Source organism: Carassius auratus, unplaced genomic scaffold (genome assembly GCF_003368295.1).
Source record: "Carassius auratus strain Wakin unplaced genomic scaffold, ASM336829v1 scaf_tig00036306, whole genome shotgun sequence".
Classification (NCBI taxonomy): Eukaryota; Metazoa; Chordata; class Actinopteri; order Cypriniformes; family Cyprinidae; genus Carassius; species Carassius auratus.
Window position 1 is genome coordinate 224,342 of NW_020526298.1, and position 23,457 is coordinate 247,798.

The 23,457-nt window shown below is 38.8% G+C and overlaps 1 protein-coding gene across 1 annotated transcript in view; it reads right to left on the reverse strand.

Moving 5' to 3' along the window:
• Nucleotides 1–23,457, reverse strand: part of LOC113082485 (dynein heavy chain 7, axonemal-like) — a 67,257-nt gene that overhangs the window by 37,109 nt on the left and 6,691 nt on the right. Inside the window, 23 exon segments of the mRNA XM_026254112.1 lie at nt 1,556–1,738; nt 2,883–3,032; nt 3,525–3,773; nt 3,879–3,977; nt 6,638–6,850; nt 7,121–7,248; nt 7,481–7,583; nt 9,516–9,684; nt 10,102–10,211; nt 10,322–10,534; nt 10,880–11,020; nt 11,597–11,795; nt 15,315–15,508; nt 17,920–18,106; nt 18,876–19,243; nt 19,410–19,730; nt 20,025–20,171; nt 20,540–20,764; nt 20,854–20,932; nt 21,003–21,130; nt 21,213–21,485; nt 21,674–21,853; nt 22,030–22,213. Of these exon segments, the coding sequence (XP_026109897.1) occupies nt 1,556–1,738; nt 2,883–3,032; nt 3,525–3,773; nt 3,879–3,977; nt 6,638–6,850; nt 7,121–7,248; nt 7,481–7,583; nt 9,516–9,684; nt 10,102–10,211; nt 10,322–10,534; nt 10,880–11,020; nt 11,597–11,795; nt 15,315–15,508; nt 17,920–18,106; nt 18,876–19,243; nt 19,410–19,730; nt 20,025–20,171; nt 20,540–20,764; nt 20,854–20,932; nt 21,003–21,130; nt 21,213–21,485; nt 21,674–21,853; nt 22,030–22,213 (4,243 nt within the window).

A 23,457-nucleotide genomic window follows, 5' to 3' on the forward strand; every position in this document is an offset into this window, starting at 1 on the left:
ATTGAACTCTGGTCTAGTTTGCAGCAGGACATATGAGTCAAGCATCAATATATAAAAAGGAGGAGAGCAAGACAGAAATTGCCAGAGACAGATATGGGCCAAAGGGAGATGGTTTATGCTATAGCCAGGCCTCTTTCGTTTTCTGTCAAAGCGAGACAAGATATTCACACAAATTTGATCTCTGTCTCACTCTGTCCCTCTGGCTTTGTCTCCAGCATCTACTTTGATCTGATCTGGTGACAGTCGCAAACAACACAAAAAAACATGCAGACATTCAAACACACACACACACACACACACACACAAGCTCTTTCCTTATCCATAACATGCTTGTTTAATCTCTGTCATCATCATCCATTCTTCTGAATCAGAGCCTTCTTCCCACATTGGGCCAGAAAAAGCTGGGATCCACAACGATAGGAACCTTTCCTCAGGCTGGAATGTGTGAGGCAAAAATCTCTGTCAGATAAAAAGCCATCTTAGGAGAAGACACTGAGATAAATAAGGGGAGGAAATCGCGTTGGTGTTTCTGAAAAAAAAAAGAAATTCAGTAGCGACATGCCATTATGCCATTTTTGAGTAGGCTGGGAGAGGGGGGGAAAGCGTGGTATTGCCAGTGAATTGGTAAGTCCTCTTTTGACAGGTTTACTGAATGACAACAACAATCTCATTTGATGGTCTACTTTCTTTTCTTTCTTTCTTTCAAAACATCAAAGGTAGCCTCAGAGATGTCTTGTCTGATAAAGATAAAACAAAATGCATTGGGAAATGTGCAGATTTTTTCATCAAATTTCATCATTTTGATACTGTATTGAAAAGAAATACATTTGTGCAATGTAGGTTTGCCTTTGTAGGTGGAATATATTAAAGCCACATATTATTGGAATGTATTGCAAATGCCTGCTGAAGCGATCCTGAAGTTAGAAACAAGTGGATGAATTATTATTATTGTTTTTTTTATAAGATTCATGATCCTTACAGTCTTTCGATCTTACTGATCTTTGCCTGTCACAGTAATGTCATGTCATGTAATGGAGGCCTTGCAAAGAGGCTTTTATAAAAGGTTGAGGCTGTTATGAACTAAATTGGAAACATTTACAGCCATTGTATGAGCCCCAGAGCAAAGCAGAATATTAAAAATTGAAGAAAAAAAAAAGTTTGAATTTCACTATAATCGTAGGGGCACAATCTAAAGGGGAGGTCACACTACACTTTTCTTCCTACTGACATAAATTCATAGGATTGCAAAGACGAGACACTGGAAACACCGGCTTGGATGTCACAATATAACACAGAGTAACCTCTCAGATAAATTAAAGGAACAAATGATTTAAGCTTCATTTTAAGCTTCAGAATAGTGCTGCAGACTGTATACTTTTACATTTTGTATTTACTATTAATTGTCATATGTTGACTTTGTTGTTTTTTTTAAAAGATGCCCGCTGAGTGTGACATGCATATCTCGACTGCTGCGGTATCAGAAGAAAATATGCATGCTCACTGTGATCACGAATCTTGCTGAACCACATAGCTATCACTGAAATGGTCATCTTACCGTGGCTGGTGAAGCCACCTCCAGGTCCATGGGCTCAAAGATAAGGCTCATCTGTGGGGACATCTGGATGATCTCTCCACTCATGAGACAGAGCTTCTTGTTGTCATCCAGTACAGTGTTCATGTTCTCAATCCACACTGCGTCCACAGGCCCATCAAAAATCAGCCACTTCCTGTCAGGACTCTGGTGGGGAGGCAGCAGGAAGTCACTTCAGACTCATATCGAACAATCTAACTTCAATTTTGCTGTGTGTGTGTGCTGTGGCTGTGTTTCAGTAAAATAGATATAACTGCACATCATTTATTTTTTTACCACGTGGAAAATTAGAGCTCACTGGCATAATACTTTTTGCTGTAGACCACCATTTTTCCTATCATTTTCTAAAAGTTGTTCTGGATGTCTTAAGTTTAAAAATGAGGGTAACTAACAGTTCTCAAATAGAAGAAAAATAATTATTCTAAAATTTCAACACTCTCACATTTGTTTAAGCTTAAAATGATTGGATAATTTTAACCTAGTTCTTTCTACCCGTAGTTTTTCCCACGAAAACGACCTCAATTTTGTAACATGTCTTCATGGCCTCCAGCAAAAACAGCGGCAATCAAATCTGAAACTAAGTTGGAAGCAAACATTTGACACCTGTCTGCTCCTATTATGTTCCGTTTTATTCCTCAATTACAGCTATTAGAGGATCTAGGTTCGCTCCCCACCTTCTTGCTGAGCCAAAGACAATGCTCTACCATGTCTTCTGCCAACAACTGTTTTAATGTAAACACTTCTATTGTAAGCCGGTGAAACAAAGCTTCAATTTCTAATCCTTTGTAAATGAGGGTAGAACGACATTAAAGTCAGTGGGTAACAGATGACACAGACTTAGGCTTAGTGTTACCATGGTGAAGAAAGAGAGCTGCAGATTTCAAGCAGACAGCACTACTGTATGTGAATGTTCTTTGTGTAGAGATAGCTTTAGATTGAAGGCAGTGCATTTAATGTTCAATGCTATTTATGGATCTAGTAGTGACTAAACTCTGACAGGAGACTAGTTTTCTAAGCATGGAGAGACATTATTACTTTTTACTAAATCTTACGCAATGTGCACTAAATGTGATGAAGCGAGGGATGGATGGATGAACAGATGAGCATAGAGAAGTAGATAATATTACTGATGCATAGAAGGAGGGAGGGATGAATGTATTGATGGATTAAAGAACGGATGGATGATGGAGGGAGGGAGAGATGAATCAATGGATGAATGGATAGAGGTATAGACAGAAAGATGTATGGATGAATAAATGGACAAATAGGATGACTGTATTGGTAAATGTACCTGGGAAGTGGCGAATGCTCTATAGCTGACAGCCAAGATGCCATCTGACCACTCGTGGGACACAGGATCAAACTGTCCATACAGCTGGCCCATAGTGATAGACTTTGGGTTGATAACGGTGATCTGAACCCTGTTCTCCTCCATCAGTCTCTGCATTCAAATCAGATTAAGTTTGATTGATACTAGAACACAGCACTTCCACAACTTTTTTGCAGCACTGTTCTCAATTGCATCATATTAGCATGTGTATGAATGTGCTTCACTGCAGTGATTTATAGCCGTACCATCACTAAATGTGTTGTCTGTTCTCTGAAAACACAAGAAATCACATTTCCTCTCTATAAAAACATTTTACTGACTTTTTAAGTGTTCTATTATGCAAAAAGAGCAGTTTGTATTGTGGTACTGTGATACAAATTCACATCCAGTTGGAACTGTTTGAGGAATGTGGGAGTCTTTGAGACTTTGGGAGTTCACATCCTCTGGGTACGAGAAAAGGAAAGCACTCGAAAACAGTCAATAAAAGAACAAAAGTTTGGATCTTATTTAACAGTCATACAATGCTGGATGCAGAAAGTTCTACTCCCACTGTGACGGTTTGAGCAACACTAGTTTTTATCCACGGTAGTCCATTTACAGCACCTTCTCAGAGATGTCATGCAGGGCTGCGGCAAGAACGCGGTAGGCAGCCGTCTTCCCACCAAAGGGTTCTCCCACTATCATGAAGCCGTGACGCACAATCATCATTTCATAGATCTGCAGGATCTTCTCAGCAAAGAAGTCAGTGACCTGCAGGTTCATCTTAGCGCTGTTTTCATTAATAGCCTCAAGCAAGACTCTGTAGTCTGGTTTTGGAAGCTTGATTCCAGGAAATAGATCGGAAGTGATGCCCTGGACAGATTCACAATGACTGATAAGTTAGTGAATATTAATTGGAGGATTATACATACATTTTAATGACTGCATATGTAGAATATATTAAAACAGATGTTATACCTCAAATAATGGAAGGTCATGAGCCAGAAATTTCGGGAGGTTGACATCAATAATAGATCTCAGCAACAGAATATCTTCATTCTCCTCTGGAAACTTCAACTGTGACATGTTAAACACAGGGAGAGAAAGAGGTTTGACACTCAATAAAAGATTTGCTTGTGCCGTCACTTTTCCAGGGTCTCCAGGGGGAGAGTGGCATTCAGCCACATTGTCTTTGCTCATTCTTTACCATCACAGTCATTTGCAACTCAGACCTGAGGGGTTCCGAGCATGCCTTTGTCTCCAGAAGTAATTTCAAGATGGCAAAAGAGTGCAGTCTCGGGTGTGATGGTGCAAAGATTGCTGTGAAAATGACACAGGCGTATTCATTTGTGAGAACAGCAGAGATGACACAAGCAGGCGCTCTTCAAATTTGGCAAAACGAGAAAAGCGAGTGAGAGCTGCCAAGGTCAGGTTCCTCCTCTGCCTATTTCAGCTCCGTGAGATTTGGTTTTGTGGCTTTAATATTTCAGGCTCCTTATTGTCACACTATAAACACATACAGTCATGCACACATTCCAGTAAAATACGAAGTTTATTTGTCTTTTTTTCCTTGAGTGCATGACCTGTTTTATTCACCATATTTAGTTATTTAGGCCAGTGACTGGATTCTACAAATAAACTCACTCACTAAAACCCCCCCACCCCCAATTTTGTATTAATTTTATTAATTGATTCATTTTTGGTAAATACACAAAACAGCATTATTTCATTCATTATTTTCACATTTCTCTAGATATTGCAGTAGTATTGTTATTGCAAAATCTTTTGGTGATGAGAATGGAGTAGTGAAAATCTGATGTGACATCCTTAATCCCAATGCTAGAAACATGGCTTAAATTTCTATTTTCAGTGACATGATGTACATTTAATCTGTCACAATACAATGAATGCTTTTCTTTGTGAACTGTTATTGAAGGATGCTGCTATTAATAAATGAAGCGAGAATCAGTGCACCAAAGTGCTGCTTCTTCTCCACCCTAACTGGGCCTAAATTTTGTTGCTAAAGGGTTCGAGGGAGGGTTCAAATGGTAGCCTGATCTCATTCGTTTTCATAGGATTTCATACACATGCAGGTGTACATTTTTTAGCATTTGGATTGTCAAGCACAATATGGCCGTAGAAAACGTGTATTTACAGTTCCATGTTTACTAAAAATTGTTGGACATTAAAACATTAAACATTAAAATACTTTGTTCACTAATTTTAGTTTGGACAGTACCTGTTGGCATCTTTCTTATTTGCACCCACAAGTGCCAAACTGCTGCCGTGGTTAGTCAAACACTTTTATTTAGCACAGACACATAACAATAGGCTTCACTCCTCCAAATAAATGCAGCTGCCACTCCTAAAACTTTGCAGGGAGTGAGTGGCCTGTGTGACTCTGACAGGAGACATGGCTTTTATTTTGATGGTGCCATCGTATCAGAATAGTAGAGTAAATGGAAAAACAGCATTCATCTTCCTCGAGGCATATTGTGTGCACTGCAGTTGTTCCTTTGACCTGTCTTCTCTGAGGGCCTATGGCTGAACCGCTGTTCTCAGTGTTGGAAAATGACAGCTGTTTGAACATATTCCCTCGTGCATACTAAATATGCTTTTAGGGAAAATCGGTACAACGGTAATAAATCAAAGATCAAGGAATGAGCTCAGGTAGGGCCACCTATGAACATGAAAATGACTGTGTTCTGGCCTTGCTTCAGGGGATCTGCTCATACTGAAGTCAGCATACTCTATGGTGCTCTGTACACAAGCTTTGACTGCCTGTCTAGCAATCAAACGGAATTATAGTATAACACACGAAACCTGCAGTTTTGTATTGGCATTTCAATCTGAAAAATGTGCTGTTTGAAATCATGTTTCCTTACATTCTGTTCTTTACAAATTAGAAATGACGAAAGAGGGAGAGAGAGGTGTACTGATTGGAGCCCTTAATTCTTTAGGGCCACACAGGTTTTAGCAAAGTTCTCAGTTTCAAGAATTTGTGTTTTTCACAGATCTGCAATTCTCCAGAACGCTGAATTGAGCGTGAACACTATTTATATTCGATGTCAGATTCATTTGGCTTTGATCCACCGGCGAAAAGTGGAGCGTGCAATGGGAATTGAGATGAAGTGGAAATGTTTCACTCCTCTGACCCTTGGTAACTCTGCGCTGATAACAGTGGCAGGCGAAGAGGAACTGAGCCAATTGCAGTTGGGAGTCATTCAGAATAGCTTTAACAAGTTTATGAAGTGCTCAGAAACAGTGGCTCAGCAGAAGCAGCAGGAGCCAAAACATCTAGCTACTAAATGAAATGAGATGTTAAATCAAACCAAAAAAGGCTTTCACATTCAAAGACAAAATTAAATCTGATTCTTCAAATAACATCATCATAGATTCAGGCCACGAATGTTGCAAATAAAGGGCCATGATTTGAAATGCAACTGTAAACACCACAAAGTAGTTATCTTGTGACTTATTTATTTAAATTATGCTGAATTAACAGATTTTATATTATCTACAGTAATACATATTTTAGATGTAAGGCCTAAAAGTCCTCAAATTATGCATATATATATATATATATATATATATATATATATATATATATATATATATATATATATATATATATATATATATATGCGTTTGACTGCAAATTAAAGCATATTATTTTTTTTTTTAATATTTAAATTATAAAATGATGATAAACATTTTTTTGGAAATACAGGTCCTACCTTCAGGTTCCCTGCAGCAGTCAGAACAGATTTGACAGCCCTCATGCCGTAATCATAGTGGTGCTGGGAAGAGAGCTGCTCAGAGCACAGTCTATACGTAGCTACAATCTTCACTGAGAGCGGTCGTGCTCTGACAAATCCACAGGAATACAGCACAATCTCAGCTATCAGAGCATAGTCTGGCACCATCATAGCTACTGTCCGGAAGAGAGCCTGCAGCAGACAATTACACAACATTCACAAACAGAACAAACACTATATGCTCAAATAAAACAGAACACAAACACACAAGTGAACAGTGACAGAAAGAAATAAAGAGACATTATAGAAACACTTTCAATGCACAATATGTATAGAATCAAATTCATAATGAATACATATACTGTATGGGCTATATATATTTATTTTCCTCTGGGAATGACAAAATGTAAACACAATCCATATGCAAGGCAAATCTTTGCATGAATTAGGTGCTCTACATGCCTTCAGGTTGTCAGGCAGCTCAGAGCGTCCTGCATAGCCAGGGTTCATTGTGATGAAGACAGCACAGGTAGGGTTCAGTTTCAGCTCTGTCCCCTCAAACTGCAGCATCTCAGCATGGGCAGAAATACCTAAAGAGAAAATAATGAAGTATATAGTGTGTAAATCTCATTGGATTGATAGATTTATGCAATTTAAGTCTCCAAACACCTAATTTGACTGGACTCATCAGGTTCAGATGTTGGCATCTATTAAGCATATAGGGGGTTTGGAGAAAAAAATCTGTTGCTCCACTGAATGAACCTTAAAATCCATCGACAACACAGTTGACATTCAACTCAAAATGTGCACACAAACACACACCTCTCTGGATAGTTAGAATTTGCTGAGCCACCACTGAAAGCACTTCCAGATCAATACGGTTGAACTCATCAAAGCAGGCCCAGGCACCAGCCGACAACAAGCCCTGGAAGAGACCAAGTATCTTTACCATGACTTAAAGCACATGTAGTCTGAACACTCCTGTGCTGCAAGATAACGGACAAAGGGTGAGCAGGATGACATTAAAACGCAAGCCCTTTGCAATTCTAAGCTCTCTGATTAAGATACAGCTGTGGCTCCCTGATAGTCCTGAGGCTGTACAGTAAAAGCATTGCAATCTTTGCCAGCATACCAAACTGAAAGGAAGACTAACATGCATGTTAAATATAATGCATGTTAAATTAAATATAAGACCTTTGTTCATCTTCGGAACACAGATTAAATATTTTTGATGAAATCCCAGAATGTTCTGACCCTGCATAGACAGCAACACAACTGACATGTTCAAGGTCCAGAAAGGTAGTAAGAACATTGTTAAAATAGTCCATGTTGCATCACTGGTTCAACAGTAATTTTATGAAGGTATGAGAAAACTTTATGTGCACAAAGAAAACAAAACCAACAACTTTATTCAAAAAAATGTCTTCATGTCACCATCCGTTGCCATTCACGAGAGTAACTTGACACATACTGTACTTGTGCATTCCTCAGCTCGTAAACAAGGCACAGCTTGTTCTAGGCAAATGCACGTGCTACTCTCATTAATGGTGAGAGTATGGTGATGCGGAGGAGACCAGTTGTTGAATAAATGTGTTATTTTTGTTTTCTTTGCACACAAAAAGAAGTCTCGTAGCTTCATAAAATTAAGATTGAACCACTGATGTCAAATGAACTATTTTAACGATGTCCTTACAACGTGTCTGGGTCTGGTAACGTTTCACTTTCATTGCTGTCACATTTCATACTCTGGTGTGATTGAATTGTTCAGTGCAGTACATCACCAGTTGCTAAATTCAAATCTGCATTTGCTGGCTAGCGCTGAGCCAGAGACAGATTTTTTACAGCGCTATGCATTATAACCAATCACACATGATTCTGCTGAGCTTAGCAATGACCAGTGAGTGGCATTCCGATGAGTCATTGCTAAAACGCTGGAGTTTTGTACACTACTGAATTCTTCTCTCTGGTGAATTCGCTCATCATAAGCAACAAAGTGCAGATGTGCGTACGAATGTAAGTTAGATATTCATTTCACAGTGTGAACAGCTACTTTTTTTTTTTTTTTTAATGGGAGTTTTGAAAGGGCTTGAACTCTGGCTCTTTGATAATGTAAATATCATTTGCTCTCTTTCTATGAAAGTGTTACAATTAATAACTTGCAATGTTTTTATTAAATTCACATTCAATACAAAGTCAACATGAGTAATTAATGACAGAATTTTCTTTTCTGGGCGAAAAATCCCTTTAACATTCATTTTAAAACACCTTAGTATTTGCATATGCTTCTCTTTTGCTTTAATGACAACAAGAATCAAACTTTCAAGAAGCACCTTAAGTTACAATGGAAGCACTCATTTGTTTATTTATACATAAATACAGAGAATTAACATGGTCATTCTTATAATTAACTGGAACATATTTGTATTCATTCTACTTTTCTTTGTTTTAAAATGTTCAGAATCTGATCTATGTATTTAGAAAAGCTCAGTTTAATTAGAAATACTTTTGTGGGGTCAGTAATCTGGAAGACAACACAAGACAAGATGAGACAAGACAAATCTCAATATGTACTATTATTTCGAAGAGTTCATGACCCCTTTCTACAAGCAAACATTTTTTTCTACAACAATTCTGGCATTCTGAATATGTGTTACTATAGTAACCAGTGATGGCCATGTCAGTGCTGTGCTGTTGTGTTTTGAGAGGTTTTCTCTAAAGACATATGATGCTTGACCTCATGTGTTTATTAACCATCATTTCATATTAGTGTTTTCCACTAACCTAATGCCAAATACTGAGCCGAATAATTCAGATTTAAACATAACTTTGGCATAATTCCAGACTTTGTAACACTAACCTTAAAGAATTTGCCCAGTGCAATATAGTCCAGGCCATCAGAGCAGTTGAAGACTACACACTGCTTAGCTATGGCTTTAGCCAGATCTTTGGTGGTTTCGGTCTTGCCGGTCCCTGCAGGACCCTCTGGGGCTCCGCCAAGATGTAAGTGTAAAGCTCCAAATAGAGTTCTGGTAAAGAAGATATGTTGAAAAGGTAAAGCCAGAGTTTATATTCATCAAAAATCATTTAACAATGTTAATTTATAATAACATTTTGATAGATGAAAATAACAAATTACTATTCAAAAATTTGGGGTCTGTACGATTTTTTAAAAACAAGTATCTTATGCTCTTATTTACCAGGGCTACATTTATTTGATCAATTATCCAGTAAAACAGTAATATTGTGAAGAATTATTAAAATAAAAAAATACTTTAAAATGTAATTCATTGGCAAAGCAAATATTTTAGTCCAGTCATCAGTGTCACATGATTTGCTGTTCAAGGAACATTTCTTATTATTATATTTAATAGAGCATCCTCTGGGTGCAGCCACAGTGAAAACTACTGCCTTTGGTTTTTATGCATAATGTGAAGAATTCTGACCTATAGCAGCGATCAGTGAGAGGAGTGATGACCAGTCGTGGTGTGTTTCCAAGATACTCATAGCCGTATGCCAAGCCTGCATTGATCATCTTTGTCTGAAGCTGGTTTTCCTTCATAGACAGGGTCCGATCAAAGAGTCGAGAGGGGAGAAAAAAAATCAAAACAATAGTAAGACACAAATCATTTTCAATCACGCTTACCAACACTCAAATAGACTTACAATCCAATAGTAGCGTAGTTGGCTGAGCCACTCAAAGTTGGTCTCGTCATCCACACCCTTCTGTACCAGAGAAGCCAACACGTCCCGCGCATGAACGTCAAGCACCACCAGCGCTCCAAGTGTTACTCGGTTCTGTTTGGAAAGCTTGCCACGTACCAGAGTTACAATGTCATCTATCTGAGCATTGTTCTGCTCAAGATAGGCCTGAAGAGCCTGAATCAGAACACAAAAACGCAGTCATAAGTACAGTAAGACAGCAATTATTGCAAAACAGACCCAACTCGAAATGAGGCAGATAATGACTACACATTATCCTGGCTATTATATGGCTAATTGGCAAACAAGTAAATAGATATGGCATTTTAAACTGAGTTCAATTTATTTTATTATATGAAAAGATAAGAAGACATGAAAATATCATATTAACTGTGTGGACAACTGTCTAGTTTAGCAGATCGCTATGCACAAATAGTAGAATGCCATAAATCACCAATAAGAATGAAGTATTCCTCAGAGCTGCACAATAAAAGATTATATTGCTATGTATGTATAACATACCTTTGGTCCCTTTGCAATGGCTTCATGAATGTCCTTTGTCCAGTAAACCTGTGACACACAGAGCACTGTCTGACCCGGCCAGGCCCTGACCCAGTTGATCCTTAGGTCTTTGGGATATGCTTCGAACGCCTCTCCGATCACCTGACAGCCAGGAGTCAAGAGAGCAGTTAGCATTTCACATTTCTAAGAATGGCAGACAGGTGAATATGAAGACTGACATGAAATTCATCCACTCTTATAGCTTAAAAACCATGATCCTAAATTAAAATTTGAGTTCAATAATGTTTAAGGTAAATAAAGTTGAAATTTTAATGTTTTTATTTTAGGTAATTCTGTGGTGTGGAGAGGAAATCTAAGAGTCTGAAAACATCATTTCATCATCATACATTTGCGTTCATTATGCATGTTTTTAAATAACATTTTCTTTCACTTTGATGTTATAAAGATGTTGTGTTCATAAGTAGAAAAATAATAGCCCTAATGCTTCAAAGTGCTTCCAAAAATATATTTCCAAAGTGGGTGAATGTTTTTAGAGGCACTGTCAAAAACCAAAAATCTGTCATTGTACATCCACAAGCAATTACCTGTGCAAAGGATTTGTCAACAGAACCAATTAATGTATAAGCCAGACTAAACTGAATCAAATCCAATTAAACTGTTTCCAATTCTGCTATTCAGGAATCCACTGAGTCAGAGAAAGTTCATACACTTCTTTACCTTGTGTATGGAGTGGAGCATGCCAGTCTCCAGCTCCAGGAGCCATTTCTCCACCTGCCCACGAGCTTTAGATGTAGAGATGATATCCAGCAGCTCCACCACCTCTCCTTCACTGCTCCTCATATGAGTGATGTCCAAAACGTCAGTGAACACGACGTTAGCAATACCCTCAAAACACTTCTTCAGGTGGGGCTGCACCCTGAAACATAAAGCCGACGGTAAACTGTTGGCCGTTTCCAACACAATATTTGATATTTCATTTGAGGTGACATGCTTCAAAAACACCTAGATGTTCAGAAATGTCAGATTCAGAGAAAAAGCAATACTCAAATGTGTAACACTGTCAGATGATAGCATGGACAAATTTTCCTTGAGTCACTGACTCTATTAACTTCACTCATTATCACTTCCACCCTCTAGTACTTTATGATACACACTTCAGCAAAACAGCTGCTGCAATGTGTGACCCTGGACCACAAAACCAGTCTTAAAGGGGTCATATGATGCGGTTTCAAGTTCTACTTTTCTTTGGAGTGTTAGAAGCTGTTCATGAATAGATAAGATCCCTAAAGATGCAAAGACTAAAGTCTCAAACCCAAAGAGATATTCTATTTAAAACGCATCCACGCACTCCTAAACCACTTCATTTAAACATGACCCTATATGTCTACGTGACTGTGTAGGCAGATTTGCATAACACTGACAAAATGTATCCGCAAAGAAAGAAGGCGTAACTTTGATTCTTCGCTATAGTATTGTTGCTTCCGCCGCCACATCGTATTGATGCTGTGTTTCACTAAGAAAGCAAAAATACTAAAGAGGACACAAGTAGAAATCAGGGGTTAAGTTCTATTAACGACACTGTTCCAGAAAAGTTCAAACCAAATATTTGTGTGTGTGCAACACAGAACACTGTTTCCTGTACCTTCGGAGAGTAAGCTTAACCTACAATGCCAGCAGTTCTGACTCACAGCCTGTAAGTATGTTTTCATATTTAAAGAATTTGCCACTGACAATTCAAATGCAAGTTTTGATATAAGACGGTACAAGTCATCATAATCAGTAATTATGTCCCCACTGGATGCAACAAATACCTCGTTTGAAATGGGTTTTATCGGTTTTGTTTCGTTGCACCGGGACACAGCATCACAGTATGGAAAGGGGCGTAACATTTCCGTCACATGCTTCAGGTATTCAGACAATCACAACACACTGGATAGCTGGCCAATATAAGCACATCTCGCTTTTCAGAACGATGAGTTTTGTTAAAATCGATGCGTATCATAAAGCCAGGCCTTGAGGAGAAACAATAATGTACAGTATGTGGAAAATATATATATATATATTTTTTTTTTACTTAAACCGCAAAACAAATTTAATCACAGCAAATACATATGATCCCATTAATTTATGAGTAGTAATATGCATTGCTAAAGACTTCATTTGGACAACTTTAAAGGTCATTTTCTCAGTATTTAGAATTTTTTTTTTTTTGCATCCTCAGATTCCAGATTTTCAAAGTTTTATCTCGGCCAAATATTGTCCTATCCTAACAAACCATATATCAATGGCAAGCTTATTTATTCAGCATTCATATTTCAAAAATCTCAATTAAAAAAAGTATATATATATATATATATATATATATATATTTTTTTTTTTTTTTTTTTTTTTTTTTCTGTAAAGCTATAATTCACTTTCAAATATAATAGAAATGTGGCAGACACAAAAGATGAGTGAGAATGACACAGTGAGAGTGACATAAAGAGAAAGAAAGCAAGAGAGAGGTGATCAGAACTTGTAAAAGCAAGGCCAGCCAAGGCAAACATTCCTAGTTTGTGAAACCAAGAGCCCTATAGTAGCACAATTTGAACTTGCATTTGAGGCATCATCATTTATCATTAAACAAATATCTAGGGTGAAATATAACAAGATTTGCTTATACGTTAAGGGCCTGCACAGGGGAGCCACAGCAGAGAAACTAGGCCAGAGTGTCACAGGAAGAAGAAAAAGCACTATAATTAAATTCCCTCAGTAAATACTGGATTTTAAGGGGTTCAAATTGGGTTTTTTCGAGGCTGAGGTGAAGCCAAATTGCTTTTCATTTGTCCTTCCCTGTTCCTTTTGAGGCCCCACATACTAAATGTTTATGTAGGCAGCAGTGGTTAGGTAGGCGGCGTAACATCGGTTGGATTTGCCATGGGAGACATGCCAAAGTAGGCTATGTGAAAACAAGATATATTCATAAATATCATATGATTGAGATTAAAGCTCTGCAGAGTGAATGCTGTGTTTCTTATTTCATGTTACAGTAAATTACATCCATCCTACATTCTACATCAAGGTGAAAATTCTTGAATACACTAAACCCTCTAAAGTCTTGGGACTTTATAGCAGCTAGAAACTACTAATAACCAATACTTCTTGTCAACTGTTGCAAAGCTAGATGAAAAAATACCATGTAAAACTATATTTCAGAGTGTGAGTTTTAGCGATACAGTTTCACTCACAGTTGTTCTTCATGAAAATTCAGAAAAAGAAAAAAATTGCAGCACCGCACATCAAAAATTGACCCAAACTTGCATCATCTTAAGGTTTTTTGAATAATTGATATAGCACAGACTGATCTTCCATAGTTGTTTCCGACATTCAGTCACGCAGCCTGGCTTTATCATAAAGCAATCTATCAACAAAGCGATTCCCAAACAGCAAGGATATTGAAAACAGAAGACTTCAAAATCAGATCCTCTTAACTGCTGACAAACAATATTCCTCAAGCCTATACATCATGTTTCTTAGAGAAGTGTCACCTTTAAGCCTCTTTCCCTTTGAGGATATGGAGAAAGTGTGAGATTACTGTAACTCACACTACACTAAAAGTGCAAACTCACAGAATTCCTGACACTTCCTTTAGCTTCAGGAACATTTGTAACTGCACCGGTAGAAATGGATCAAGCAGAATGATCACTAGTGGTTGACCAATATGGGTTTTTTGATGGTCAGTGCCTATACTTACATTCAGAAAGCATGAACGCTGATGACAGTTACAATGCCAATATACTGTATACACTACCATTCAAATGTTTGGGATCAGTACTTATTTATTTCTGTTTATTACTTTTATTTATTATTTGGAATAATATAATTATTTCGTTTCAGATAAATCTTTTAAACACACACACACACACACACACACACACATAAAAAATCCTTAAATAATGGATCACAGCTTCCAATGTTTTTAACATTGATAATTATGAAAAAATGCGCCTTGACTTGAGCATCAAATTGGCATATTAGAATGATTTCTGAAGGATCATGTGACACTGAAGACTAGAGGAATGATGCTGAAAATTCTGCATTGCTATCGCCTGAATAAATTACATTTAAAACACACTAAAGTAAGTTATTTAAAATTGTATTAGTATTTCACAATATTACTGTTCTTACTGTATAAATAAATGCAGCTTTGGTGAGTATAAGAGACTTCTTTGATTAAATTTGTACAAACCTTAAACTTTCAAAATGGTTAAATGTAATACAGTGATAGCACATGAGATGCCACTATATTGTTAAAATGAAAAGAAAAATTTATTTACACATTTACTCAAAAAAAAACCCATTACCCTGATCTACAGCTATTAGTGAAATTTAGAAATATATGATCAAATATCAGCCAATCTATTAGACTGTCGTCACTGAGTACTTTAAAAAGTACCTGGTTGGATCCTTAGTCTCTGAGAGGATCTCCAGCAGCTCGTCATTGGACAGGAAGAAGAAGCGGGGGAAATAGAGTCTCTTCTTCTCCAGGTATTCATTCAGACCCTTGAGAATGAGTTCCAGCAACTCATTACTGCTTTTCATCTTTTCTAGCATCTTTTCAATGGCCACCACTGCCAGGACATGCTTGTCCTAAGAGAGAAATACATCATATTTAGCTATGTGTTATGAAATTAAAATGAATGATATGAGGTCACAAGACTTTTAGTCTTCAGAATATATTATTTCGGCCTATAAAACGCGTTGCTATAATGCTTGGTTTGTTGCAGGCAATCCACACGGCATTGGTATGCATTTTTTTGTGCTCTCATAGGTTGCAAGAGTGTGCTTACAGCCCCTAGCCAAGAGATTCCGCCAACAAGTCACTAAAATATTCTGGTTCTTCCTTCAGTGTACAGTAAGTCTATGTGATTCAACCATTTTCAACACCTCTCCTCAACACAATAATATCTATGCCAATGCAAATTACACCCTGAAGTTGAATACTTAAGGGTTTGTTCAAATCCCTTACCGTATGTATGAGAAATATATTTTATATAAAGCGCCATTAATAATTTAGTAGATAAGTAAAGTGCATATTAGACCGTAACGGGGCATTTTAGACTGATCTCTAAAGGAAGCCCCTGGACCGTGTGTGATGTTTTCAAGTTCAGCTGCAGTTGAGAAACTCAACAAGCCTGAAAACCGTGGGTAATGAAACACCATCAGACTGCTTTTAATTCTCTGCCCTCAAAAGTTCAGACAAATCCGGTGATGAAAAGATGATATTCATAGCCATATTTCCCTGCTTTCACAAAAGAGTTCATTTATGAAAGGTGTCTCCCACCAGGACAACTCATCCTATCTTTCGCCGTCTGATTTTCAAACGTTCCTCCAAAGGTTGTGTGAAGGCCACGTCCTTCATTATAGAGAGAGGAAACAATTGGATACCCGCCCCCTCCCTATCCACCCCTCATAGATGCTCCTCACCTGTAAAGAGATAATAATTGCTTTTTCCCCTTTTCGGATTGCTATTGATTTTCTATTACCAACGGTGACTAGACTTCACATTCACTGAGAGATTGAAGTTTAACGATCACTTTTGGATGACAGAAAGGCCTGATTTCTTGACAGGGTTGAGAGGAAGTAATGAGGGGTTGTTAATAACCAAAGCCTACACAAAATAACCCTTTTAAAACATGAAAAGACACCATTGGATGACTCTAATGAAAGCGAGAGGGGATGTTTTATGCCAATTACTCTTTTAATTATTCTCCCTCTCCGTCACACTGAATTACATTAGAGCGAGAGGGTGAGTGCTGCCGGAATGCTTCTGAATGAAGGAATGCTGAAAATCATCTGCTTCCTTTCACAGGGTGCAGAAACATGCAGGTGGGCTGCTCAACAGAGCCAGATAGTCACAGTTACTAGATATTCACGAATGCATTCCCTTTCATTTACAGTAGCATCAATGCTTCGGCATCCAGAACAGCTTCATACAGTAACAGTATGACCCTTCTTGTGTCTTCAGCAAAATAAAAACTGGGCTCATATCTCCATGTTTCCCCCAAACACCCCACTGATATTATAAGCATGCCTTTCTTTATGTACTGCTGTTTCCTGTAAAGCAGCAACAGGCAAAAGCACCTGCCATCCAGCTGAAATAATACATGTTTGCTTTTCCAAGAAGAGTCATTTACGGTTCGTAATGTGGAAATCGTGGAGTGGCGTAGGAATTATTCAGAAAGAAAACATCCTTAAAGAAGCCCAGAATTCTGAATTCAATTACAGAATGTTTATCTCCCTTTCTGTCAAAAGGGGAAAGTTAGAAACACATTAGAAAAGAGTAAATAAAATCTGGAGGCAATGAACAGTTCTGTGGGTACTGTAGATGAAGAGAGACACCTAGTGGATAATCTGATATGGCAGTCCAGAGTATTTTCTGATGACAGCTTGATTAAGCACAAAGCTGATTTTCAACAACATGATTATCGACATTGTTTAGCTACGTGTAGAACGGAATATTTGGCTATAGTGAGTTTCCATTTCAGAGAGTGTTTGTCAACTGTCAGAAAATTGTCTCGGAAGAGTCTGTGATGAATTAGGATAGTGCCTTTTAACTCACCTAAAGTGCTGAGATTTCTTTTTTAAACTATGGACACTTATTTATTTTTTTAACTTGGGAAGGGAGGCAGGATGCCTCGTGATGCTCAATGACCTTGTTTTCTGCACACTCCTAGATTTTAGTCCCTCCAGACAAAATCCATAATTCCAATTTGACAGTACAGCCAGGTGACTTTTTTTTTTTTTTTTCGTTTAGAGGAGAGACAACAGATATTGATGTCTCTCAGAGCACTGAGACTGGGCTTGCCAATTACTTGCCGAAGAGTCTCTAGATGGGTGACTGTGTTTGGGTGTGTGTCTGATAGCCGTCTCATTTGTCATGAACACACTAAAGTTTGATATGTCAGGAACTTTTTCAAAGAGTTTTTCTCAGTTCTAGACATAAACAAACCACAGATTGTTTTTATATTCTGCTGCATATGTAGGGCTTTCTGGCTCACCAGGCTGACTTGTTTCATAGTGTCCCTCCAGGTTTTATCCACAGCAGTAAAGCGACGTCCCTCTTCTGGCATCTGGGCCATGATGTCTGGGGAACTGAAGATGGGCTCCAGATAGAGCCAGGTGCCCTGAACCTTTAACCACTCATCCATAATCTCCTGCAGCAAAAGCAGCTTGCCCTCCCAGTCCCTGAGACACAGACACACAGTGTAAACATGCGAGACAAATAGCTAGATACCAAACTTTTCTGTACCAATTTGGGCTCATTAATACAGCCTCTTTTTCCCTTTGGTGCTTCAAAATCAGGATTACAAAGTATGTGATCAATCAAGAGACACTAAAGCTATTAAATAAACACAGAATTAGTGCATGTACTATTTTGTTATTGTACCACATTGAACTGTGTTCTAATGGAAATGCTAATGTCACTGTTACTCACCTTGCAAAGAAACGTTCAGCCCGACTGTTGGGAAAAAACTGCTTGTTTCACATGCACATTTAGAATCATAGCTAGACCCCTTTTAATGAGGTATAAGCCCCAGTAAGGTAAGTAAAATTTCCTTGATAAATCATTGTCTGACGAAATAAATTACAGCAGATATGGCTGAAAATTACATGTAAACTAAAATACATTTTACCAGTGCTCTATGGACTAAATGTAAAATCTAAACTAATGAAATGATCTGTACCACATACTTTCATTTTGTTACATATTATGATTTATATAAATAAGTAAATAAACCTAGAAGTTTAGAAACAAACCCCCAAGAAATTTTGAAGTAGATTTGTGGAATTCTTAGCTGGCTTGTGGCCAAGTAATGATCAATCTCAGAAAGAAATTATTATTATAAGCAAATGGGAATAGGCAAATATGACAGCTACAATTTTGGCCAACCAGAATTACATGCAATATGTATAAACTTTGCATTTTTGCATATACGTTCATATTGACTCTCACCGTATCTCGACCTCAAATGGCTTGATGAATGGTGAGCCCCTCATAGTCTGGGTTTTGACAATATGGTCATCCAGCAGCATCTGGATCTCATCCAATGAGGACAGAATGGAGGTTCCAGTTTCACGATAGGGCAGGAGGGTGAACTCCATCCCTTCCCATTCACTAGCCATGCGCTCCATGGCCTTTTCAAGGCCATGTTCTTTGCTGGCCCCTTCGCTGATGGTTTCAAAGGCAGAGAGGTGAGCTTCCAGATGCAGTGGAAGAAACTGGGCCACACAGGCATCCTCCTCTGAGGGCTTGAGGGGGAAGCCAACAACTGCAGACATTGCCTCCCAATGGCGCTCACGGAGACCGGGGTTACAAAGCACCTGCCGAAACAAATCATCCCCATAATTAATGAGCAGCCCGGCACAGAATCTGCACTTTCAGAATTCCCCAGAAAGCACAGCAGATTTCAGTCCCTTGCATGTTCTTCATTAGATATAATTTACAATGCTTTCAGCTACCAATGTAAGTGAGGTGACAGCGACTCGCCTGCACTAGAGGAATGTGTTCCTTAAAGGCTTCCACTTCTGCTTTCACGGAGGTGGCTATTTGAAGAGCTTTAGGTGCGTCCTGGAAGCTTTTTTCTAGCTTGTACAGGGAACGGCTGTAGTTACCCACGTCAGCTTCCACTTTGTCTGGGTTGACAGCCGAGAGTGGGCCGTTCACCCACTGACGATGTTGATTCTGAAACTCAGCCGCTGTCTCATACAGACGCAGATAAGGGAGCAGACAGTCTTGGACAGCTTTGCATTGTGGGTACTGAGAGACAGGCCAGCCAAAGGCCTCCTCCTCCTGGTTGAAACCTCTGATCTGATGGATAAGAGAGTGAATGAGTTTGATTGGGCAGGTGCAACAATAACAGCGGCTATTCTCAGAGGCACTCTAAAACTCTTTCACAAATCCAACTGACAAATATCCTAAACATCCCTTTCGCCTGCACTTTTGCAGATTGTGTAAACAGGCTTGAGAATATTTTATTTACATCTTGGTATTTCCATTTAGCATTTTTACGCAATATCCCATTTCATTATATAATATGGATAAAAACCTTGCTAAAGATGCAGTGAAATAAACCATAATGCTTTAGTGCAGAATACACAGTACCTTTTCCATAACCAAATCCAGTTTGGAATTGAGGGCCTGGGCTTTTTTCAGATATTTGTTGAGCTCAGAGACGTCACCAAAGGTCATAAAGTCCTCCACTTGCTGTTCATAGCTCTTGAGATCCTCCAAAACCCTCTCACATCTCAACTACATTTAAAAAACACACATTAGTTTCTGCAATAGTGCAGCATTGCCAGATTGAACAACATAGTGCAGAGTTTTAATTATGTCCTTTTGGTGAATTTTAGCTGCTTAGCTGCTTAGATTTTACTATTTGTGTCTCTGTTTGTCTTTTAGGTGCTGTTTTTTTTATGTTTTGTGGCTGCGAAGTATAAAATAAACACCCATGCTTGGGGGCTCTTTATTGTTTTCCCTAATTGTTGTTCTTATATGCATTATATACGGTAATGTACAAAGTGTTGCATAATGTGAAGATTTGATGTTTCTGTTTCCAGGGTATGTTTCCATGTTTGGTTTGGTCATTTGTTTTTAGGATTGACCAGCATCTCTAGTACCTTCAGGCCATTCTGGAATTGGTTGGTCTTCTCTTGGATAATCTGGCGGTGCTGATCAAAGACGGAAGGCATGCGTCCATGACACTGGAAGGTCTTGCTGTTCAGCTGAATGTCTGTGAGCGAGAATGTGACATAATCCACCAAGAAACACAACCTGCTATTGGACTCCTGAAGCTTCATTTCCAGCTGAGGCATTTCCTCAGCCTCCACCTTCATCACATATGCCTATGACAACAAGGGAATAATATACAGCACTGAAAGATGTTTTGTTTTCCAGAGACAGGTTCAAAAATAGAGATGGAGGTCAGTATTACCTTAAGTTCCATGAGTTCCTGTGTGTCTGATGGATTTCTGAGGGCTTTATTTGATATGGTATCATATTCCTCACACAACCTAGAAATCAGTGACATGGATTACTAACAGGTTACTGACAAAATGTTTTGGAAATTTGTCAGTGACTCACTTGTTATTGAACTCTTGATGACCCTGTAACATGTGAGTGACCAGTTTGTGCAAGAGACCCTCTGCTCGCTTCACAAGGGCACGGACCAAATCATGGGAATGCACTTCAAACATGCCCAAACGCACCACCTGAAACCCAGAACACAATCAATGATGGTCATAATTCTGTGGGGAAAGACTGCTAAAATGTGGACTGTAAATAACCATCAACCTTCAAGGTGTTGTATTGGATCTCATCAGCTAACTGCTGGTAGCGTGTCACCTCCATCATCAGCTCCTGGAAGGAGTGTTGCTCCTGCAGGAACTGGTTAACATCCTCCTCAGCTTGCTGGGACACCAGTGGAGCATACTTATCATAAACACGGATATGCTTCAAAGGTTCAGCTCTTTCTGCACGTATTACACGTGTGATCTTCTCCTGCTGGGCCTTCAGGATCTCCGGCAAGATGATGGGCTTCAGAGTATGATGTGTTTCTGGTCCAGGCTTGAATTGGTATAAATGTGTAAATACATGACACAGAAATGACAATAATCAGAGTACATTGAACTCTTTTATCTCAAAAGATCAATGAAAATTGGATTCCTCATGATATGTTGCTTTTAATATTAATATAGCTATCAAACAACACAGCACAAACAAGATTTAACATCAAATAAAAAAAACATGTTTACCCATTCTGAGTACAGCTTCATCTCTACTCGAGGGATCAAACTTAAGGATTTCAGCATCATGTCATACACATTTAGCAGAGTGACTTCAAAGTCTTTGAAATCAGGTTCAAATCTGATAGTATTTTGATCCAGCACCAGCCTTAGGACGAACCCTGGATGCTCATAGGCTCGCACTGACCGCTTCAGTGGGTAAAAAAAAAAAAAAAAAACACATATTACTTCATAGGCCATGGGGATTTATAAAGGCTGTCAAAATGTAAATAATAAAAGATACACTGAAGCAAAAAAAAAAAAGATTCCACAGTGATATAAAATGATATTTGGTATAATAAAAAATGTGGTGGTCCAGATCTTACAGGGTCCTGGGCGATGAGGTGTGTGTAGTCCTGAATAGACTCCAGTGCCAGGCTTTGGAGCTGGTAGGTCATGAGCGTGGCCAGACAGTTGTAGAAAGACTGCAGTCGAGCAACACTACTGTTGCTAGGGATCAGTTTGCGCTTGCTACTAAGACAACAGATTTGCTGCACTTCGGGTATCCACCTGTTTGATAAAAAAAAAAATAGAATAATAATAATAAAAAGATACAATTGGAGTTGCATTGTTTTTGAAGAGTACAGTCTGCTAAGCTTAGGAAATTGATTTGGATTCTGTTCAGTTGTCGACAACTTGTAACTGCATACTGCAATACTGAGTAGTAAGCAAAATCATTCATTGTCAAGTTATTGTCTTCATCCGTGAAAAATTCAAAAGACAGTTGAGATGGATGATCAATTCACATGGTCACTGATGAGTTGACAAATAAAGGAAAACAGCTGAGAGTGTTAACTTCATGTGCGAGGGAATGTATTATCGCGAGAGTGTGCGTGACCGGAAGGGAGACTGTTTTTCCTGTGTGAAGGTTTGGCGCGTTTTTGGGGAGAACGAAAAAATAAAGATGACCTTGTGCTGAACTACGTCGTGTCTGTGGCTATTTTCATGGTAGCAGAGGATGGTTTCCAACTATAGAGTACCGCCTAAGTTTGACGAATCCAGACCATACGAGTGCTGGAAAAATGAAATTAGTATTTGGAAACTTGTTACGGATTTGGACAAGAAAAAACAGGCACTCGCGGTGGTGTTGGGGCTCGAGGGGCGAGCCAGAGAGACCGCTTTGGAAATACCCGCGAGCGATCTGAACGAAGACGACGGTATGAAAACCTTGCTAGATAAACTGGACTCCGTATTCTTGAGAGAAGAAAAAGACCGCGCTTATGAAGCGTACTCTCATTTCGACTCGATTTCCAAAGACAGCGCGGTGTCCATGGCAGACTACATCATAGACTTTGAGCAGAGATACAACCGCATGAAGAAGTACAACATGACTCTGCCTGACGCGGTGTTAGCGTTTAAGCTCCTGGACACGGCTTGTCTTGAAGAGAAGAGTAGGCAGCTAGCACTTACAGCGTGCACGGATTTAACATTCGCATCCATGAAGTCAGCGTTAAAACGGATTTTCGGAGGAAAAACCAGTGGAGCAAGCGGAGGCAGCGAGACTCTAGATGCGGCGTTTTTCACGGAGCAGAGGCCACCGTTTAAATTCAGACGGAACAACAGCCAGTCACAGAGCAGACAGTGGCAGCCACAGCAAGGTACAAACCCACTCGACAAATATGGTAAGCGAACAAAATGCGTAATTTGTCAGAGCACGTACCATTGGGCCAAAGACTGTCCTCATCGGAGAAATGAAGTAAAGCTAGCAGAAGATGAAAATGTCGAAGAGTGTAACATTACACTGTTTACAAAAG